At 38.3% G+C, this 20,500-nt stretch overlaps 1 protein-coding gene across 2 annotated transcripts in view; it reads left to right on the top strand.

The window, feature by feature from the left end:
- Positions 1–20,500, top strand: part of LOC124615629 (myosin-9-like) — a 246,316-nt gene that overhangs the window by 88,403 nt on the left and 137,413 nt on the right. For both annotated transcript variants that reach the window (XM_047143635.1, XM_047143636.1), the window contains exons 9-11: positions 15,528–15,622; positions 15,950–19,138; positions 19,775–19,837. In XM_047143635.1, the coding sequence (XP_046999591.1) occupies positions 15,528–15,622; positions 15,950–19,138; positions 19,775–19,837 (3,347 nt within the window). The remainder of the gene's footprint in view (positions 1–15,527; positions 15,623–15,949; positions 19,139–19,774; positions 19,838–20,500) is intronic.

Raw genomic sequence — 20,500 nt, forward strand, 5'->3', positions numbered from 1 at the left:
CGTCTCCTTTCACCGCCCGCGGCAGTCCATCTCCCACAATGGCGGCCCAGGTCGGGGCTAACGATTGCGGTTTGCATGCGGTCCCTTCTCTCCAAACTGGAGTCCTTCTCTTTACCATCTCTACTTGAGGTCCGTTCACGTACACCTCCATGGTGTATGCCTCGGCCGCAACTTTGTCTGGGCCTGTCACGTGGCCCTAAGGACTCGTTAACCTTGTGGCTCTCTGCTGTCACTTCCTCTCGATTCTTGACGTGCTGCGGGGCTCTGAAGTGTTTTACACCAACGGTTGGATGGCTAATGATCACATGGGCTTTGCACACATTCACGGCGGCCATATTGAATAGCATTCCTTACCCGATGGTTGCACCACTGCAGAGCTGGTGGCCATTTCTCATGTACTTCAGTATCTCCGTTCATGCCCTGGGGAGTCTTTTCTTTTATCTACTGACTCCTTGAGCAGCCTGAAAACTATCAATGAGTGCTACCCTCGTCATCCATTGGTAGTGTCCATCCAGGAGTCCATCTATGCCCTGGAATGGTCCAGTCGTTCAGTGGTGTTCATCTGAACCCCTGGTCATGTCTAAATGCCAGGAAATGAACTTACTGACAGGCTGGCCAAACAGGCTACACGGAAACTACTTCTGGAGATGGGCATCCCAACAACTGACCTGAGTTCGTTATTATGCTGCAAGGTTTTTCAGCTTTGGGAGATGGAATGGCAAATCTCAGTATGCACAACAAACTGCGAGCCATTATGGAGACCGCGAATGTGTGGAAGTTCTCGATGAGGGCCTCTTGCAGGGACTCCATAGTTCTCTGCCGGCTTCGCATTGGCCATGCCTGGACAACCCACGGCTACCTCCTGCGCCGTGAATACCCACCTCAGTGTCGGTGCGGAGCCTGGTTGACAGTGGCCTATATTCTTCTGCTCTGTCCTTCTTTGGCTGCCCTGTGACTTCATCTCGGGTTGCCGGACTCGTAATCATTGATTTTAGCAGACAACGCTTCATCGGCTGATTTGGTTTTACATTTCATCCATGAGGGTGGGTTTTCTCATTTGATCTGAGTTTTAGTGCATGTCCTTTGTCCCTCTGTGCCTCCACCATAGTGCTGGTGGCTGGCTTTTCCTCTTTATTTTCATGATCGGCCAGCCACTGTAATCTGCTTCTTTGTTTTACTCTCTTCTGTTTTTTGCATTTCTTTGTTGTTTTCTTGTCCTCTTTTGTTCCTGTTAGTGTTTGTTGCCTTTCCTTCGTTCTTGTGGTCTTTCCTTTCTTTCCGTTTTGTGTTGTATGTCTCGTCCGTTTTATTCTCACATTTGTGACATTGTTTTATTAGGAACAAGGGACTGATGACCTCGTAGTTTGGTCCCATTCTCCCTCTTCTAAACCAACCAATCTAGCTACTGCTCCATCTCTCTTACCAGCTGTGTTTGCAAGGTGATGGAACATATGATTAAAGCCCGGCTTTGTGGTGGGTTGAGTTTCAAAATTTACTAACAGATGCACTACGTGGATTTAAAGCGCGGTGTTCTGCAGTTGACCATCCCGATACTTTGTCCACCCATGTCATGAATGATTTTATATGGAAATCCCAGACTGTGGCCTATGACACCTGCTGAAGAACTTGTATCCTCTGTACTCATTACACATGGGGCTTCCATGGGCATCTGCCCTGTTTTCTTCAGGCTGTTTTGCAAGACTGAGTTTTCAGTGTGTGTGTGTGTGTGTGTGTGTGTGTGTGTGTGTGTGTGTGTGTGTGTGTGTACTACGACTTTCTTGGGGCTTATGCTCAACAGGAAACTCTCTTGGTCCTCCCATGTGTCTTACCTGTCACCTTGCTGTACGCAGTCCCTCAATCTCCTATGTGTCCTCACTGATACTTCCTGGGGAACCACTCTCCTCTGGTTGTACTGGTTCCTTATCCATTCGACACTCCACTATGATTGCTTTGTTTATGCACCTGCACACCCATCCCTCTTATGCCGTCTCAACACTATCCCCCATCATGGCATCCGTTTGGCCACGGGCACCTTTTACACCAGCCCGGTTGAGAGTCTGTATGCTGAAGCTGCTGAACTACCACTGTTCTACCGCAGTGACTTTCTCCTCAGCAGGTATGCGTGCCGTTTGTTTGCCATGCGTGGCCACCCATCCTACGCCTCCTTGTTTGATGATTCATTTGATTGTCAGTATGGTGCTCGTCCCTCTTCTGTTACCTCCACTTTTGCCACCTACTACTGCGGCTTAACTTCACACTACCTGCAACTTTCCCAGTGGGTGTGAACCCTTCACCACCTTGGCTTCGTGAAGCGACCCATGTTAACCTTGGCCTTCATTCACTTCCTAAGGACACTACTCCAGCCTCAGTCTATTGTCTCCAGTTTCACGACCTTTGCATGGAACTCCGCGATGGTGCCTGTGTCTACAATGATGGCTTTCAGACTGACCATGGGGTCAGGTATACCTTCGTCACTGGCACTTGTGTCTTTAGATATTGGCTTCCAGCACTCTCATCAGTATTTACAGCCGAGTTCTTTGCCTTGTATTAGGCCACGGAGTACATCCAGCAACACAGCCTTTCCAATTGTGTCCTCTGCTCATACTCACTCAGTGCCTTCCAAAGTCTACGTGCGCTGTACGCTTCTCATCCCTTAGTGCAGTGGGTCTATGAAAACTGTCACTTGCTCACTCTTCGTGAAGCCAGTGTCTTGTTTCTGTGGGTCCCTGCTCATGTCGATCTGCGAGGAAATAAGACTGCTGACGCTGCTGCCAAGGCTGCAATCCTCGTACCTCAGCCTCCGAGTACTCTGATGATTTCTGCATTGGCGTCTGTCAGGCAGTGGTGTCCCTTTGGCATCGCCAATGGTCCTCCCTTCACGGGAATAAGCTTTGGGTTATTAAGCTTCTCCCAGTGCCTTGGACGATCTCCTCTTGGCCCTTCCGCCGAGAGAAGATTAATTTAACTCGGCTGCATATTGGGCACTGCCTTTTTAACCATCATCATTTGCTAAGTGGCACTACCCCACCTCTTTGTACACCTTGCGCCCATATTTTAACTTTCCACCACTTCCTACTGAATGCCCCTTTTTTAACAATTTGCATTCCAACTTGGGATTGCCGTATGATTTTTTAGCTGTTTCAGCGAATGATACATAGGCTGTTGACCACATTTTACTTTTTATCCGCCGAAGCAATATGGCGAAGGCTATTTAATTTTTAGTTTTGGACCTCCATTTCTGTATGGTGCTTTTTCAGCCCTTTTTCCACATGCCTGTTTGTAACTATCTCCTATTTTGTCCATTGGGACTGATGTATAGCCATTTAATTCCTCTCTCTGTTCCTGTTCTATAGTTTTGACTTGGGCGCATATGACCCCTGTTGTTTTTGCACCCTAAAACAAAACAAAACCTTGTCCCCATCCCCCTTGTCCGTCTTCCTTCCCTTCCTATGCTTTGTATTGCTGCAGCATCTTATTTTGCAGCTCTTGCCAGAAGGCCTTGTAGCATCCATTCAGTCATTCTTGGACATAAATGTCTCAACATTTCCACCTGATTCATTCAGCTTGTGTTTGGGCTACCCGTATGTGTTAAGTCTTGATTTCTTCTATAAATCCTGAACGTGGAACAAATTCCATATCATTTCTGCCCTTTAACAGTGTGTATACGACCCGGGACAACTGGGAGATCCGGGAAAACCTGGGAATTTTTTCATCCGGGAGAAAACCGGGAAAAACCCATGAATTTTTTATAATTATAGGAATTTTTCATTGTTTTGGTTTTCTGTTAAATTTTTGTAATTTCGACTGGTATGAACCGATACTCTAAGGAGATTACTGTGTGCCGCTACTGCAGAATAATGCTTCAACAATGAAACATAAACAAGAGAAAAAAACGAAAATAACTTAAATTGCAAAGGAAATGCGCCGTATACGACGACGACACACAGTGCTCATGCAAGCATCTGCCAACAGCAAAATGTGTCAAAGCCTTTAGGAAGACAATGCCATGGTTCATAACAACAAATAGCCTCCGAAGAGCGTGAAGTCACAACTGTTTACATTAGATTGGTTTTAGCAGTTACGACCGGGCTCATGCGCATGTGCAGTTTGGTCGCATTTGAGTAGTAGATTCTCCAGCTTCTGGCTACAGCCATGTGGCTGTTGGCTGTGCAAGCAGTCCCAGCAAGCATCTAGATGTTACCAGGAAAAGGGGGGCCAAATTCATATTCTTGAGAAAAAAAGACTTGTTTCACAAAGCTCCTAGCATCCAGCGCACGTTAGTCTATCAATTATTCATATGATTTTGAAACACATCCCTGTCTGTTATTGAACACATTTTAATTGATTTCTGAATGAATCATAAGTTGATGTTTGAATGCGTGTATAGTGAACGTGATGTCTCTGTCAGGAGAATCCTCGTCGGATCTAGGGATAAACTTTCCACAGACAAAAGGGGACAGGGCTATACGAGCTGAGCAGAGTGAAGCCGAACGGATGAATGCCAATTGCTGTCTGATTATGTGGTTGACTGGGTTTGCGAATGATCAGTGTTGTTATAATTACTAGCGAAATCCATAAATTCAGCCTACCAGAATGGAATAAACGACTAACAGGTGGGAAAGATTACGTACTATCTTCTTGGTGTATCCAATAAAATGAAATTTTGAGAGAAAATTTTAGTCCAGATCGCTACACTAGTAAAGACCAGTTGTACAATCCTCGGCTGGCATCCGCTTAAGTTCTATTCTGGAAGTAATGTGGAAAACGTGTTGTACAAACATGTAGCAACGCCTAACCGGAGAGTAATTGCGGGATAACTAAACCAGTGATTCTGGTAGGGTTAGTGAAGTTAATCGGCGAACAAATTTTGACAATGGCAGGAATAGCTACAGAATTGATGATAAGATTGTTAGAACGAGGAAGGAGAAGAAACGGGGACGTAATACATATTATGGAAGAATAAGACAATTCCAAATTTATATAAAAAATTCGTAATACTACTATTCGATTTCATGCTTGAGAATCTGGTGTGTATGAATGAAATGTGAAACTATTTCCTAACATAAAGCTTTTTGCTTGTAGTAGGCCTTATAGGCATTTGATATTGGTACTTCTTGAATTATATTCTGTCGTGTTATAAAAATGACCCTTCTTGCCAAAACAGTCTTGTTTATTTGTTGTGTGTTACAAAAATGCTGCAATATTAGAAAGGCCTATTTCGTTTTATTTAGCAGACAGTGACAAAATAGACGTAATCAGATCGAGAATCCAGACCAGTCTTGGGTATTATTTGTATTAACAGCATTTTCAGTTTTAGATAATGACATTTCGATTTTTCATGTAGCAAAACGTTTGAGGAACTTTGATGAGGTAATAGATTCTTTCACAGAAGGGAAAGCACACCATGTAAAGCTGTAGTAAGATTAGAGAGAAAAAATGCTAAGAGCTAAGGACTGAACAAATGTATACTTTCTCGCTTGTCCCTTGTCTTCATTGGTTTTATGTATCCTATATTTAATTTTATGTCACACAAAACGGCAAGTTATTAGCTAATAGGCAATAAAGAGGGCAAATTTTCTGTAGAGTTCTTGTTCTCGCGATTACAAATAATCCCATCCGCTATTAACTGCGAGTTCTTTTTTTAAAAAAAAGAGGGGCAAGCTGTCAAACCGTCCGACTGGAAGCAGTAGAGACACCACAGACATTTCAATTTCCACTGTCCTGAATATAGTTTGATGGCACTCATTACAAAATGTACACGTTTTGATTCCACAGAGCGAAATACAGTGACGTGCGATAGAAGAATGCTGTATGAAGAGGCGTGGCACTGCACTTTGGCACACTTAACTCGAACACATATGTTTTATGTTTCAGACTTTTCAGAAAGATGTATATGCTACAAGATGAACATATTTTTGAAAATTCGATTTTTTTTTTTTTAGTATTGATTCAGTTAACAAATATTGTAGATCCGGGGCTGATGCGCAGAGCAGTATGAGTCATAGTGGGTAGTCTCCACATGACCCATGTTTACATTTAGTGATTTTGCTGTTTCCCCTTCGTTTACTCTCATGTCAAATGAGAACAAAATGAATATCTGCGGCCAGGAGCTATCAAGTGAATTAAAATACATTCACATAATTACGGAGGGCTAAAATATGTTATTAGTTTCAGATTTTATTTTATTTCCACCTTTCTGACAGTCAAGCATTAATCGCCTTGCAGAACAATGAAGTTATTTTTGTGTGTTTGCTAAAGAAATTTGACTTTTATTAACCCTTTCCGCAGAGGCAGTCAATGTATTTGAAACGAAATGGTTAATTCCACAGTACTGGCTAGTTTCAACTGTCCGCTGCACTTCAGGTGCACGTTTTCATCTTCTAGAACGTATGGCATTATGCCATAATGAAGAACTAAACATGATGTAATACAGTACTGGTGCTCCAGGAAAATTTACATCCCGAAAACCACACTGAAAAACTTAATATCAGGTCGAGGTCTGCTTCATTGGGAATCTGGACATAAGAATGTGCATTTTAAGTATGCCCTTTAAATGTGCACATTTTAATATGGTTCACAAAATTTCGGTGCTATTGGAGTATCCTCTGCTGTCTTGTTTCTTTTATGACATAATGTATGATGTTTCAATGTTTTACACGTACATACATACGGGCTTCCTACGTCATGGTAGCTGCGCAAGCGTAGTGTCACCCGTTATCTGCGCTTTCTGGCAACTGCTGAAACGAACCTGTTTCTAACAAGTTGCGGGAAAATATTGCGAATGGTAGTTTGAAAAGCGTTACCTTCAAAGTAAATATCCTTTTAAGTAAGTTGAAATACTTGAGACTGTACCATGAATTTCTTAAATCACAGAGCGTTTGACTCTCATTTAAAAATAAACTCGTTGATGATGAGAATTTCGAACTCTGAAGATCGGACATTTATGTCATTATTAAAAATTTTACTGGCACATTTGTGTGATGTATCTTAAAGTGTAACCTGCGCAGAAAAGATCAAGATATCAAGATTGTATGCGAAAGCTTAGCTTCTCTTGCAGGTTATTAATTTTAAGAGACCAAAATTATATGTGAAAGCTTTGCTTTTATTGTAGCAACACTATGATATTAATTTAAACTATTAACTTTACCTGTTTGTGTGTTCATGCTACTTAACAGTGATGTTGCTGTTGGCTGTCAGGTGTCCTATGCTCTGCATATCCGCTGTCATCGGCTGGCGAGATCACGTGACATGAGCTATGACTGGCTTACAAAAGCGCATCGCAATCTCAATTTCAATGATTCGCAAAGTAACATGCAGTGTTTGGTGGAATTCCAATGTATCAGCGTACATGTTGCTTCTCATCGAAGATATTTCCAAAACATGCATTTTTTCCTTGAGTTTCGTTTCCTAAATTGCCGGGAAATTCTATGTCTGTGTATAAAACCATAACCATTCAAATGATTGATAAGTTTCGAGGGAAAATACACTGTCACTTAACATGGAAAAAGTGTGTTTTCACCCAGGAGAAAGTGTATTTTTAACCAGGAAATCTGGGAGAAAGTGTGTGTCTAACCGGGAAAAATCTGGGAATTTTTTTTCCTTCTCCGCGTATACACCCTGTTTAAGCATCACCATTTCACTGCATCCTTGCAGATTTTCCATTACGTAAACCTTGATATGCACAAAGAATTACCATTCATTATTGCAGCTCTTCTAAGAGTTAGTTATCCCCTTGTTAAGGTTTGCATCTTCTTTGTAGCTGCATCACTTCGTACAATACAACCAATGAGATATCAGCAGTTTCTTGTCGCAGTTTGTTGCAGTTGCTGCTGTTTGCATTTCTTTTTTCATTTGTCATCCTTATTATTCTTTAATGCTGTTCTTCACCACCCTTCCAGTAGTGAAACTGTTTGTTTCGGGTTGTCAGTCCAGTCACCAGATTCCAAATGCTGTACTTTCATTACAACCATAGTCTCTGACATCAGTAGAAAAGTGGAGTTCAAACGTGGAGCAATGAAATACACAGTCTGAACCAATTTAGAAAAATTATATGTCCAATTGATTTTGGAGTGCGCTGATGTAAGTTATGTGATTTTTCTGCAAAAATTTATTACCACTACATTGGTTTGTTGAAAAGTTTGTTTATATTTCCTTGTGCACTGCCTTCCCACGTGTCGTGGCACTTTGGGGACTCTATCAGACTGTTACAATGCTGCTTGCTTGCGGCATAGCATAGTTGTTATAAGCTACCCACCAGGCAGCCAAATTCCATAAATTTTGCACATGTGCTAGGCAGTTTGCCACCCCTTCCGACAATCACTCTGCCAGTACAATAGGATTGCAAGGATACTCCCTGGTTGCCTGACTACCTGCTCATCAGATGTTGGCACACCACTGTTCACCTGTGCCTGGCTTGTTTGTGGGTGTGCTAGCTGGAACAGCCAGTTCCATGTAGTTTTTTAATTGTAAATTAAATTTGACATGGTGGTGTAGCATTTTACATTACAAACACTCTGAGTTGCAGAGTTGTAGCTTGAACACAGGGTACTATTTTGAAATTAGTAGTGTAGGCAAATAATCCTACTGGTAAGGTTCATTATACCACTACTTACATTCTAATCATAATTAAGTTTTTTCATCCTCATTCCATTTCGGGCATCTCTTGGGGTCTCAGACTAATTCCACAGGATTGACTTCTTGTAAGAAAGGCAACTTACACATAGTCTTACTGTTGCTAATAGAATAAATTAACATGTGAGGCCTTAATTAGTATGAACTTTGTTGGGTATGCAAAAGGCAAGGATCTAGATGCATTGAGACTAATTTTTAAGCTTTCACATGTGTGCCTTCTGTACTGGTTGTTACCTATCTCGTTTTCTTGATAACTGAAGGATGTGGAATCTTACGCGGTATATTGTGGTAGGACCACATTCGCACCACGTGTTTGTAATTGATAATAATACGAGTAGTTCCAGCACAATTTCAGCAAGGCTTATTTATTAGTAGCTGTTGAAAGATTACACACTGCAGATCTCGTTTGTCTAGGGGTTATGTCTGCAAAACATTACTCCAACAAGCATGGCCTGGGTTTTCTTCTTGTTTGAAATAAACACTACCGGATTCGAATTACTTTCGGCTAAAAATAATATTTATTCGTACTCTTTGTTTAGTAACTACAATATTTTCACTTCGAACATTGATACCCTAAAAATGCATTATACTGTACTGGTCACTTAAACACGTCCATCTCCCTCCAATACCGACAAAGAAGTGGCGGGCAAGCCAACATGTGCCCGGAAGTTGCAGACATTCCTGCATTCCAGATTCTTTGGTCTTCTGACATTAATACACTCCAAAGACACATAAATAAATACATATAAATATACAACATTTATCATCTCAAACAAATCCATTATTTATCATAAAAGAAAATATTCATAAATAAATAAATTAAACACATTGTATGGCAACATAATGAAGTTACCTTAACTCTCTACTGTGGGCATCGTACTTTTCGCATGAGATAAAGTTTATCTCTGACAGGTAATTACATTACAATAGCCCACCAGGACTTACAAGTGTACCTTGGTCCACTTGTCAGTCCGATACAGAAATTGCATCATTGTCTTGGCTTGTATACAACCTTTTGTCACAACTGTAGTAAACTGTTTATTCTTTCATCAACCATTGACTTCCTCCTTTGTCTCACAACATAAATACATATGTCGATTTGTTGCCCAGAAATTTACTATAAAATAATACTAAAGTTAAAACATTTTCTCATATTAGAACAAACATAGTACTAACTCCTATATCATCAGTGAGTTTGCAAAAGTATTTCAATTCAACAACACTATTCTCTCATGAGCCTTGTAAATTATGTGATATCAAATTTAAGAGGCAAAATAAGCCAACAAAGTATCTTTATGGGGTTATAAACAGAGCTGAATAAAAACAGTTATGGTGAGCATGATGTAAAACAAAAGCACACTTGCATATACAAGAAAATATATTCTATTAACTATACAATTTTTTTAAGCATTATGGTCTATTTAAGTGAATGAACAAGATTTCAAAATTTATGAGATTTGCTATTCTCAAACTGTGAGGGTGGGTGACAAGTCTTGTCTCCTAGCATCATCAGTAAAATAAAATCCCTTATTTATCAAGTTTACATATTTTGCAATTCATTAAATACTGTAAAATTACTTAAAAAAAACACACACAGGAATCATGACATCTAATCTTATAATAGAATTATGTGACAATCAGTCTAGATACATCATCATTTTGCATGAGATGTGTTACATGACATAGTGTGGTGACCGCAATTTTTTTTTCTTTTTTTTTTTTTTTCCAGTAAAATTCTTTCCAGATAAATTCACTGAATCCATATCCCTTTCCAGTATCCTTACCTGTATCATAACTACCAGAGTTATATGCTGTTATTACTCTAATTGCATTTTCTTTGGCCTGATTACTATTCCTGAATATTTCATTAATCCAACTACATTCATTTGTGCTATTGTGTGTCTCTCCTTTATATTTCTCTCTTAACATTTGTGCAATGTGATACGTAATTCTATGCCACCAGTCTGGATACAAAGTTTCACATATATCAAGTGTTACCTTTCTGAAATTTTCATCATCCTTAATGGCACTACTGTTAATCCATAAGTTAAACAAAAATTGCTCACTATCTGACATTTCATCATCTACTCCCCTAATGCTGTTAAGATTACCTGCTGTCAATTCCTTCTCATTTTTCTTCCATGTATTAAGCTCAAATAACTCATTGGCTGAAATTCTGGCATCCTTATCATTCAAATTGTCAACTGTGTTCATGTGTACCTCGCTAATTTCATTACTATCCTCTTTTATATTAGTAATCCCTAAAGCTTCCAACTCCTCACTTACACCAATAAAACATCTACCTTCACTACTACCCTCAATCTCCTTTTCTTCCCAATCAACATCACAAAAATTATCATCTTTATCCTCTGCACTCTTACCTTCAGTATGCAGATACACATTTAAATCATCCTTACTAGGTGCTCTTTTCATTCCTAGCCCACCAGACTCTTCCATAAGTACTCTAATTTCTAATACACTTTGATCATTTGAACAACTATTTTCCAGCAAGGTGCTTCTCTCAGCCCACTCATAGAATGAATCTAAGTTTAGTTCTTCACAGTTTTCTAAGCAATCAGTGTCTTTAAATAACTTACCTTTTGTTTCTGGTTTATTTGTATGACATATATTATTTGTAACGATATCTGAATGCACAACTTTAAACGCATTATGGATTTTCTCTCTACCTGTAGTAACTTCAGCTTTCAGATTTTTTACTTTTGCATCTACATTTTTAACTTTTCTCCCGACATAATTGACCTTACCCGTGATCTTAACCATATTACGACTCAAACTGGATATTTTTGCTTCTACTTTTTGAAAGTGATCGTCATTTTTCTTTTCATATTCTTTGAATTGTTTTTCAAATTTATCACTCATGAGCTTAAGAGTCTGGTCTAACTGAGCAGCGTTGTTTTGCTCCATTTGATCCAAGCGAATCTCATTAGCATCGAGTCTGTCTTTAATATTTCCTAACCACTGTCCGTTTTGTCTGTTAGTGTCATCAATTGCCTTAAATTTTCCCTCCATATAATTCATTATTTTTGATAGCATGTCTTTAACTTCATTCTGTCTTTCCGTATGAGTTTCAACTTTGTCTACAGGATTCGGACTATTACTGTTGCATTCAGTTTCGTATGATAAATTTACATCTGTACTAGCGTTGGCGACACCGTCGTCAATACTTTCCTCTTTTACAATAGTCATCTTTTTACACAGGAATAAACAAAACACAACAAATTTATCTTTTCTAAAGGATACTAAACTGTTTTACTCACAGTTTACTTATTTTCTTATAAGGTCTTCTTTGTTGATTGGTGCGTGATGGAATTCACAACACTGAAACACTACACTTATATGAATATTGCTTTTTTGGTTGCACAACACTTTACACTTTCTTCTTCTTTCGTGATTTATTGCGCCGTTATTCTTGCTCCAGTAACTGCATCCCGTTGTCTTGAAGGTATCAGCATTCGATTTCCTTTGTCTTGAAGGTATCAGCATACGACTTCCTTGAACATTTTCATCCAGGATGTACGAATTGTGTCGTTTTCTTCGCAATCTCGGTGGTAGTTTATTTCGGTAACATTTTCAATAATCCCGGACGACGCCACCATATTGTACTGGTTGTTACCTATCTCGTTTTCTTGATAACTGAAGGATGTGGAATCTTACGCGGTATATTGTGGTAGGACCACATTCGCACCACGTGTTTGTAATTGATAATAATACGAGTCGTTCCAGCACAATTTCAGCAAGGCTTATTTATTAGTAGCTGCTGAAAGATTACACACTGCAGATCTCGTTTGTCTAGGGGTTTTGTCTGCAAAACATTACTCCAACAAGCATGGCCTGGGTTTTCTTCTTGTTTGAAATAAACACTACCGGATTCGAATTACTTTCGGCTAAAAATAATATTTATTCGTACTCTTTGTTTAGTAACTACAATATTTTCACTTCGAACATTGATACCCTAAAAATGCATTATACTGTACTGGTCACTTAAACACGTCCATCTCCCTCCAATACCGACAAAGAAGTGGCGGGCAAGCCAACATGTGCCCGGAAGTTGCAGACATTCCTGCATTCCAGATTCTTTGGTCTTCTGACATTAATACACTCCAAAGACACATAAATAAATACATATAAATATACAACATTTATCATCTCAAACAAATCCATTATTTATCATAAAAGAAAATATTCATAAATAAATAAATTAAACACATTGTATGGCAACATAATGAAGTTACCTTAACTCTCTACTGTAGGCATCGTACTTTTCGCATGAGATAAAGTTTATCTCTGACAGGTAATTACATTACACTTCACATGGTTAAAAGCAATATTTTTAACTTCAGACTGATCCCTGTTAGCACATAAGTTCTCTTGCTGCTGTCATCACTTTGCAGACATTTCATTATCAGCAAATATCACTTCAGTTTGACGTTACACTAAAGGGAACTTATATTTGTTACAAAAAGGCTAGAATATGATGGCAAAACCCAGCTTAAAATTCCACTTTTACCAATTCCGCTATTTATATTGACATCTACTTAGCTACTCCACAAGCTACGATACGGTGTGCGGCGGAGGGTATCCTGTACCTCTACTTGTCATTTCCTTTCCTGTTCCACTCGAAAACAGAGAGAGGGAAAAGTGACTGTCTATATGTCTTTATAAGAGCGCTAATTTCTCATATCTTATCTTTGTGGTTGTTAAAGGCAATGTATGTTGGTGGCAGTAGATCGTTTGGCAGTTAGCTTCAAATGCCAGTTCTCTAAATTTTTTCAACAGTGTTTCTTGAAAAGAACGTTGCTTTCCCTCCAGGTATTCCCATTTGACTTCCTGAAGCATCTCCATAACACTTAAGCATTGTTCGAACCTACCAGTAACAAATCTGGCAGCCTCTGAATTGCTTCGATGTCTTCCTTTAATCTGACTTGGTATGGATCCCAAACATTCGAGCAGTATTCAAGAATAGGTCGCACCAGTGTCCTATGTACTGTCTCCTTTATAGGTGGACCACTCTTTCCTCAAATTCTCTCAATAAATCAGTCGACCCTCCATCTTCCCTTCCACAGTTCTCACAAACTTGTTCCACCTCATATTGCTTTACAGTGTTATGCCCAGATATTTAAATGACTCTACTGTGTCAGACAGGACACTAGTAATACTGTATCCAAACATTACAAGCTTGATCTTCCTACTCAAGTGCATTTACTTACATTTTTTCACATTTAGGGCTAGCTGCCATTCATCATACCAACTGAAAATCTTGTCCAAGTCGTCTTGCATCTTCCTGCCGTCACTCAACTTAGAAACCTTAGCATACATGAAGACATCAGCAAACAACCGCAGATTGCTGCCCACCCTGTCCATCAAATCATTTATGTATACAGAGAACAGCAGCAGTCCTATCACACTTCTCTGGGGCACTCGTGACAATATCTTTGTCTTTGATGAACACCCTCCGTTGAGGACAACGTACTGGGTTCTATTATTCAAGAAGTCTTCAAGCCACTGACGTATCTGTAAGCGTAATCCATATGATCGTACCTTCGTTAACAGCCTGCGGTGGGGCAGCACCATGTCAAATGCTTTCTGGAAGTCTACAAATATATAATCTGCCTGTTGCCTTTCATCCATAGTTCTCAGTATATAGTTTGAGAAAAGGGCAATCTGCGTTTTGCACACGCAGTGCATTCTAAAACCATGCTGATCCGTGGACATAAGCTTCTCAGTCTCAAGAAAGTTTATTCTATTGGAACTGAGAATATGTCCAGGGAGTCTGCACCAAACATAAGTTAGGGATATTGGTCTAATTTTGCGAGTCCATTCCTTTACTCTTCTTATATACTGGGATCACCTGCGCTTTTTTCCAGTCACTTAGGGCTTTGTGCTGGGCGAGAGATTCATGGTAAATGCAAGCTAGGTAAAGGGACAATGCCGTAGAATACTCTTTGTAAAATCGAACTACGATTCCATCCGGACACGATGTTTCATTTGCTTTCAAATCTGTCAGCTGTCTCTCTAAGCCAGTTGTGCTTATTTCTGTCATCCATACGGGAATCTGTCCAGTGGTCAAATAATGGTATATTTGTATGATCCTACTGTGGGGACGTTTCCTTGGATCTGAAACTTAAAACTTTGGTTTTGGTTTTGACCAGACTGGCCAACAAGGGACTGAATGGAAGCCTTAGACCTGTTTAGCAATTTTATGTAAGAATTTTCTTGGGTTCTCTTCCAGATGGTTTGCTGAAGTGTGACAGTGGTAGTTGTTACATGCTTTGCGCATAGGTCTTTCCACAAACACAGGAATCTCTTCTAACCTTCACTTGTCATTTGTGTTTTCCCTTTTGAACTGAGAGTGCAACAGCCTCTGTCTGCTCAGCATCTGCCGAATTTCATTATTAAACCGTGGTGGGTCTGCCAACCTTTGTCCAAGAGACACATCTCTCCAGACCACGATTTACAATCTGCTTAAACTTTGTCCATAATTCCTCTACAGCAATCTTACTGGAACTAAGTGATGCCAATTCACTGTCCGAGATGCTAATAACGGCTTATCTGCTCTATCTAGCAGAAACACTCTCCTATCCTTCTTGACTGATTTATCAACTTTCATCATCATAGTAGTTGTAGTGACATCATGATCATTAATCCTTGTTTCTATACTGACATTATCAAATAGGTCCAGCTATTTATAGCTACATGGTATAAGATTGACCTTATTGGTTTAAGACTGGAGCCAGATTCCTTGTGCAAACTAGATAATATTTGTTTTGCAGATAACGTATGAAAAGTAAGCTATTTCAAATTGCATCATATATTGTGTAACACACAATTTCAAACTGGAGAATAAGGAAAAAGTTGTAATTTATGTTTTTTTACAGATAGTGCTGAAAACCTTGGACAAACTGTAGTTGATCTGCAGCTCCATGAGCAAATAGAGGAAAACAAGAAATTAAGGATACAACTTGAAGAAAAGGTATTGTATTTTTGTTTGGTTTCCTTTCAGCAGTAATGGTAGGTCTGATTTTTGTATGCTATAACAGGGTGGGGATTCTTCTGGAAAACCTGGAATTCTCAGGTAATTACATTATACATAGAAAAATTCTGTGTTTTTAACCTAACATTGAAATTTAAATTTTGTCGAGTTTTGTTATCACAAATTTTAAAATATTTAATATTTCAAAGCATGTTAGTGTTTGAATATTAGTCCAATACAGATTATTGATTTTTTAAGTAGCCACCTGTGAACTAAAAAGTAGAACATCAGTTTGTGAAGTGACTAATAAATCCGTTTCTTTTTTAGATTGCTCTACAAGGTGATCTGCAAGAAGAACTGCAGCAAGTAAAAGCAAAATTAGATTCGCTTAAAAAGGAAATAGAATGTTTATCTCTGCAGAATAGTTTGCTGGAAAAAGAGAAGTGTGGTCTGAATGAACGAGTAGTGGAAATGGATGCTCTATTACACAGCAAATGTGAAGAGAGGGATGAAATTTTAAAACAACATCAAGCTGATAAGCAAAAACTTAAAGCTCTAACGGAGGAACTTAATGAATCTTTAAGGACAGCAGAAAAGCTCAGATTGTCTTTAGATAGTGCTGTGACAGATAAATGTCATCTGACAAGTGAAAATGAATTACTTATGAATGAAATGAATGAAGTTAAAAAGAGGCTTTCGGATGAGCAGGCAGAAAGAATGGCACTTTCTCATGAATTGAATGAGTGCAAGTCATCAGTGTTGAAACTTGAAGCCGATTTAAAAACTTCAAATCATCAAATTGGAGAGCTAGAAAAGCTAAAAGATGATCTGTCAGTTCAGTGCAAGAATTACGAAACACAAAATGAAACACTTACTTTGAAACTGACAGAAATTCAGTGTAGGGTGCATGTGCTGGAGGAAGAGCGAGATTCTTCATTTAGAAAACTGGAAACTGAAAAGGCTGTTGTGAAAGAACTAAATGAAGCTGCTAATTCTTTGAGAGCAGAGATCCTGGAGCTAAAAGCAATTAATCAGGAGTTATCATTACAAGAGAAACAGCTGAAATTCGATAATAATACCCTTCTTGAAAGTGCAAAGATGGCAGAAAACAGGTTACTGGGCTTAGAAGAGCAGAAAAGTGAATTATGGTCACAACTTGAGAGAGCTAATATCGATCTTGTGAATCTGAAAAACAATAACAAAATCCAAAATGAGGTTTATCAGCAGAAGAATCAAATTTTAGAACAAGAAATAGAACAACTGTCGAGTAAAACTCTGTCACTCGAGTCGCAGATCACAACCCTTGAGAAGCATAAGCAGCATCTCACAAAGAAATTTGAGACTTTAGAAATTGAACTTAATAAGGAAAAACAGAACAACATAGAATTACTTGAGGAAAAATCAAAGATTCTAAAGGAAACTCAAGAAAACATCACAAAGGCACATAATAAAGTTGTTGAAATACAGGCTTCATTCAACAAAGAACTAACAAGAGTCACACAGGAGAGAGACAGTTTCAAATTAGACCTCTGTCAGGCACAGGAGGAAATTCAAGCATTGGAAAACAATGTTCAAAAAACTTCAGGAACTCTAAATATTTTCCAAAATGAGTTACACCAAGTTTTATCTGAATTTAAACATGTTATAAGTAATTTTGTTGATGTCCGTGAAAATTTAGCTGAATATGGATCATTGCAGGAAGAAACCTTTGACAAATTGTTTGCAATAAATGTTGAACATATAGGTGACATTGATGACAAATTGACAAAGTCTGAATGCGATTCTACTGGTGGCAATGACTGTACCATCATTACAGAGTCAAACAACATGAAAAATTTAAAATTATTTAATGCCACACTTAATGTGTTCTATGAATTTGTACTTGCTATTTGTTCAAAGTACAAATTTCTTCAAAATGAAATAATTAAATTTCAGGCAGATAATAATGAAATGAAAAAACTAAATGAAGTTATAGCTAAACAGAATTGTACACTCATGGCAGATAATACTTCCCTTCACAGTGAGGTACAGGCCTACAAAATAAAAGAAGAAATAAGTAAGAAGTTGGATATGGAAGTAAAACAGTTATCAGATACTGTTACCACATTGGAGAAAGAAAATTGTTTATTGTTAGAGAGTAGTAATAAACAAAAAATTGAGATAGAAACATTAAATGCTCAAATCCAGCCACTTCTTGCCAAGAACTTGAGTATGAAAGATGAAGTAAAAGAACTAATCAGCCAAAATAAGCAAATGAAGGAATGTTTAGCAGAGGCACGATCATCATCCTTGAAACTGGGAGAAGTATGTTGGAAACTGATATCTAGGAAGCTTGAAGCTGATGTGATATTTGAGAAAGTTTTTGTAGCTAAACATCAGTTATCGCAAAAATTGACTGATGCCGGAAGGTGTCTGAATATTGTTGAAGCTACATATGGCAAAAAAATATCTGCTCTGTCATTGACAGATAACATTAGAGCATCAAAATTGGAAAATGAAGCAAAATTATCATGTGTTGAGAAGGAATTTTATACCTTGACTAAGGAAGCTCTGAGTGCTTTGCATATGTGCCTGGATGAAACTAAGAAAAATGTTGATCAGTATGAAATTATTTTTAAAAAAATAAGCAAGATGAAATTTATGAAAACATCTGAAGATGCACCAGGCTGTGTCACTGACTTGTCTTCTATGGAAAATGCTCTTAGTGATAAATGTGAAGAATCTAGTTCCACAGATTCCTTTGACTTCATAACGTTGACTGAATTAACATTAAAGTCTATAGAAAGTCGAATTTGTGGTATGTTGTCTCAGATGGAATTAGTTCTAGAGAGCTGTAGGTCCTTGGAAACAAAATGTAATGAAACATTTGATGTGAAACCAGACAGTCTAACTAGCAGTAGCAGTCTTAATGTATTAAACCCTAAGACAAGACCTTGCAGTGGCTGTGATCTGTCTTCTGAAGATGATGGCTGGAACCCAGAAGACTCACTTGAACCAAAGAATTCCCATCATGATGAGATGGATAAGCAGCATTGTTTCGATACTGCAGCGCGAAAGGAAGACTTGGAAAAGACACTCTCAGTGTACAAAGTTAAAACTCAACAACTTAATGAAGAGCTCTTGTCTGTCAAGTTGTCTTTGAGTGTAAGCGAGAGTGAAAAATCAGAATTTCAGAAACAGCTAATGGAAGTAAGTAATGAAAATTCGATACTGCGGAAGGAGAATGCAGCACTTTCAACTTTGAACTCTAAGCTAGAAGACAAACTGAAAGAAATGGAGCAGAATTTTAAGATAAGGGGTGAGAATTACACACACCATCTTAGTACAAGCTATGCAACATTAAAATCAGAACATTCTGCTATAAAAGCAAAGCTTTCTGAGAAAGAAAATGAAGTCCTGGAACAGAAGAAACTTAATATAAAGCTGAACAACCAGTTCCAGAAGGAAATGCAGATAAAACTGGCAGAAATTCGTGAAGAATATGAACAAAAGCTAGAAAATTTAAAGTCAAAGATGGTGAGTATATCAAAAGTTTATTGAATGTTTTCTCATGGTGTTCTCTCTCTCTCTCTCTTTCTCTCTCTCTCTCTCTCTCTCCCTCTCTCCCTCCTTCCCTCCCTCCCTCCCTCCCTCCCTCTCCTTACGAGATTCTCTTGGTCTGACTGTAGCATGAGGTAGAACAATGTTGGGCTTGTTTTTAGTGTGTTCATGCACTGCAAATTTTGAAGCTAAAATGTAATCACTCTTCAGCATGCTCTTGATAGGGATTTGTGTTCATTTTCTAGTCCAATACCCATAGCTTTGAAATTTTTCTGTGTTTTTTTTTTCTCTCTTCATCTAGTGACAATATTACATTAGAACTTCACATGTACCAAATGATTAAATTATTTATCAAGATGTTAATTCTGTGAGATATTTCAAATTTTAATATAAACACATTTAGTTTTTCTACACAAAAATTATTATTGTTGCAGTGGATTGCTATGAGAGGTAATAAATGAATTTGGCAGACATGTAACTTTGTGCACTTTTTTCTGTTCAAGAAATTAAATATTTCACTGTCAGCATATAAATAGTGTAGTTTTGAATGAATTATGATTGTCTGAATGCCAATAGAAGCTTTGCATTAAAAAATTTACTGTTGTTTTCCAGAGGGTAGCGTACCAGGAGGAGGTGGGGAAAATAAGAGAAAAACTTACAGCTGCTGAAGAAAAGGCGAGTACACATTTAATAACAGTAGTGCTCTATATAGTGTAAGAGTTTTCTTCCTCCTTTTAGTTGCTTGTATAAATCAACATTTGGAAGTAAGGAAAGAGGTGTCTTTTATTGGAAATAGTTTTCTATAACTAAAGTAAAAACTTGGGAATCAGAAAGCAAGAAACAACTGAACTGCAATTCACCCCAAGTAGATGGCCACCTCAGGTATTGATACAAATTAAAAACAGTTCAGGTGTGTCTGACCTACTACTTGTATTCCTATATGATCTATTAGATAGTCCAAGGACTAAAACCTAAATGCAATCAAAGCAGCGATTTGAAGAATGGTAACTCATATTTGCATGAAGTGAGGAGAAGGGAAAAGGTTCATTTAAAAAAAAATCAACACTACAGTTCACTTTTGGCACTTAAAATTTTACTCAAAACTTGGGTGTACACTTGGCCTTGTTATGAATAAAACTATGAACTTTGTGACCATGATGATTTTATAAAAATGCTGTATTATTTTGTAGATTTTGGAGATGCTGGATTTAATTATAACTATCCAACCAACTTTGATGATTACGATTGTCTAAAATTAGTAGGAGGTATCTCTTGTTTCCAAACCTAGTCATTGGAGAATGATCCTGTATTTAAAAAGTGAACCACAGAGGACCCAAA

This window comes from Schistocerca americana, chromosome 5 (genome assembly GCF_021461395.2).
Source record: "Schistocerca americana isolate TAMUIC-IGC-003095 chromosome 5, iqSchAmer2.1, whole genome shotgun sequence".
In the NCBI taxonomy this organism is placed as follows: domain Eukaryota; kingdom Metazoa; phylum Arthropoda; class Insecta; order Orthoptera; family Acrididae; genus Schistocerca; species Schistocerca americana.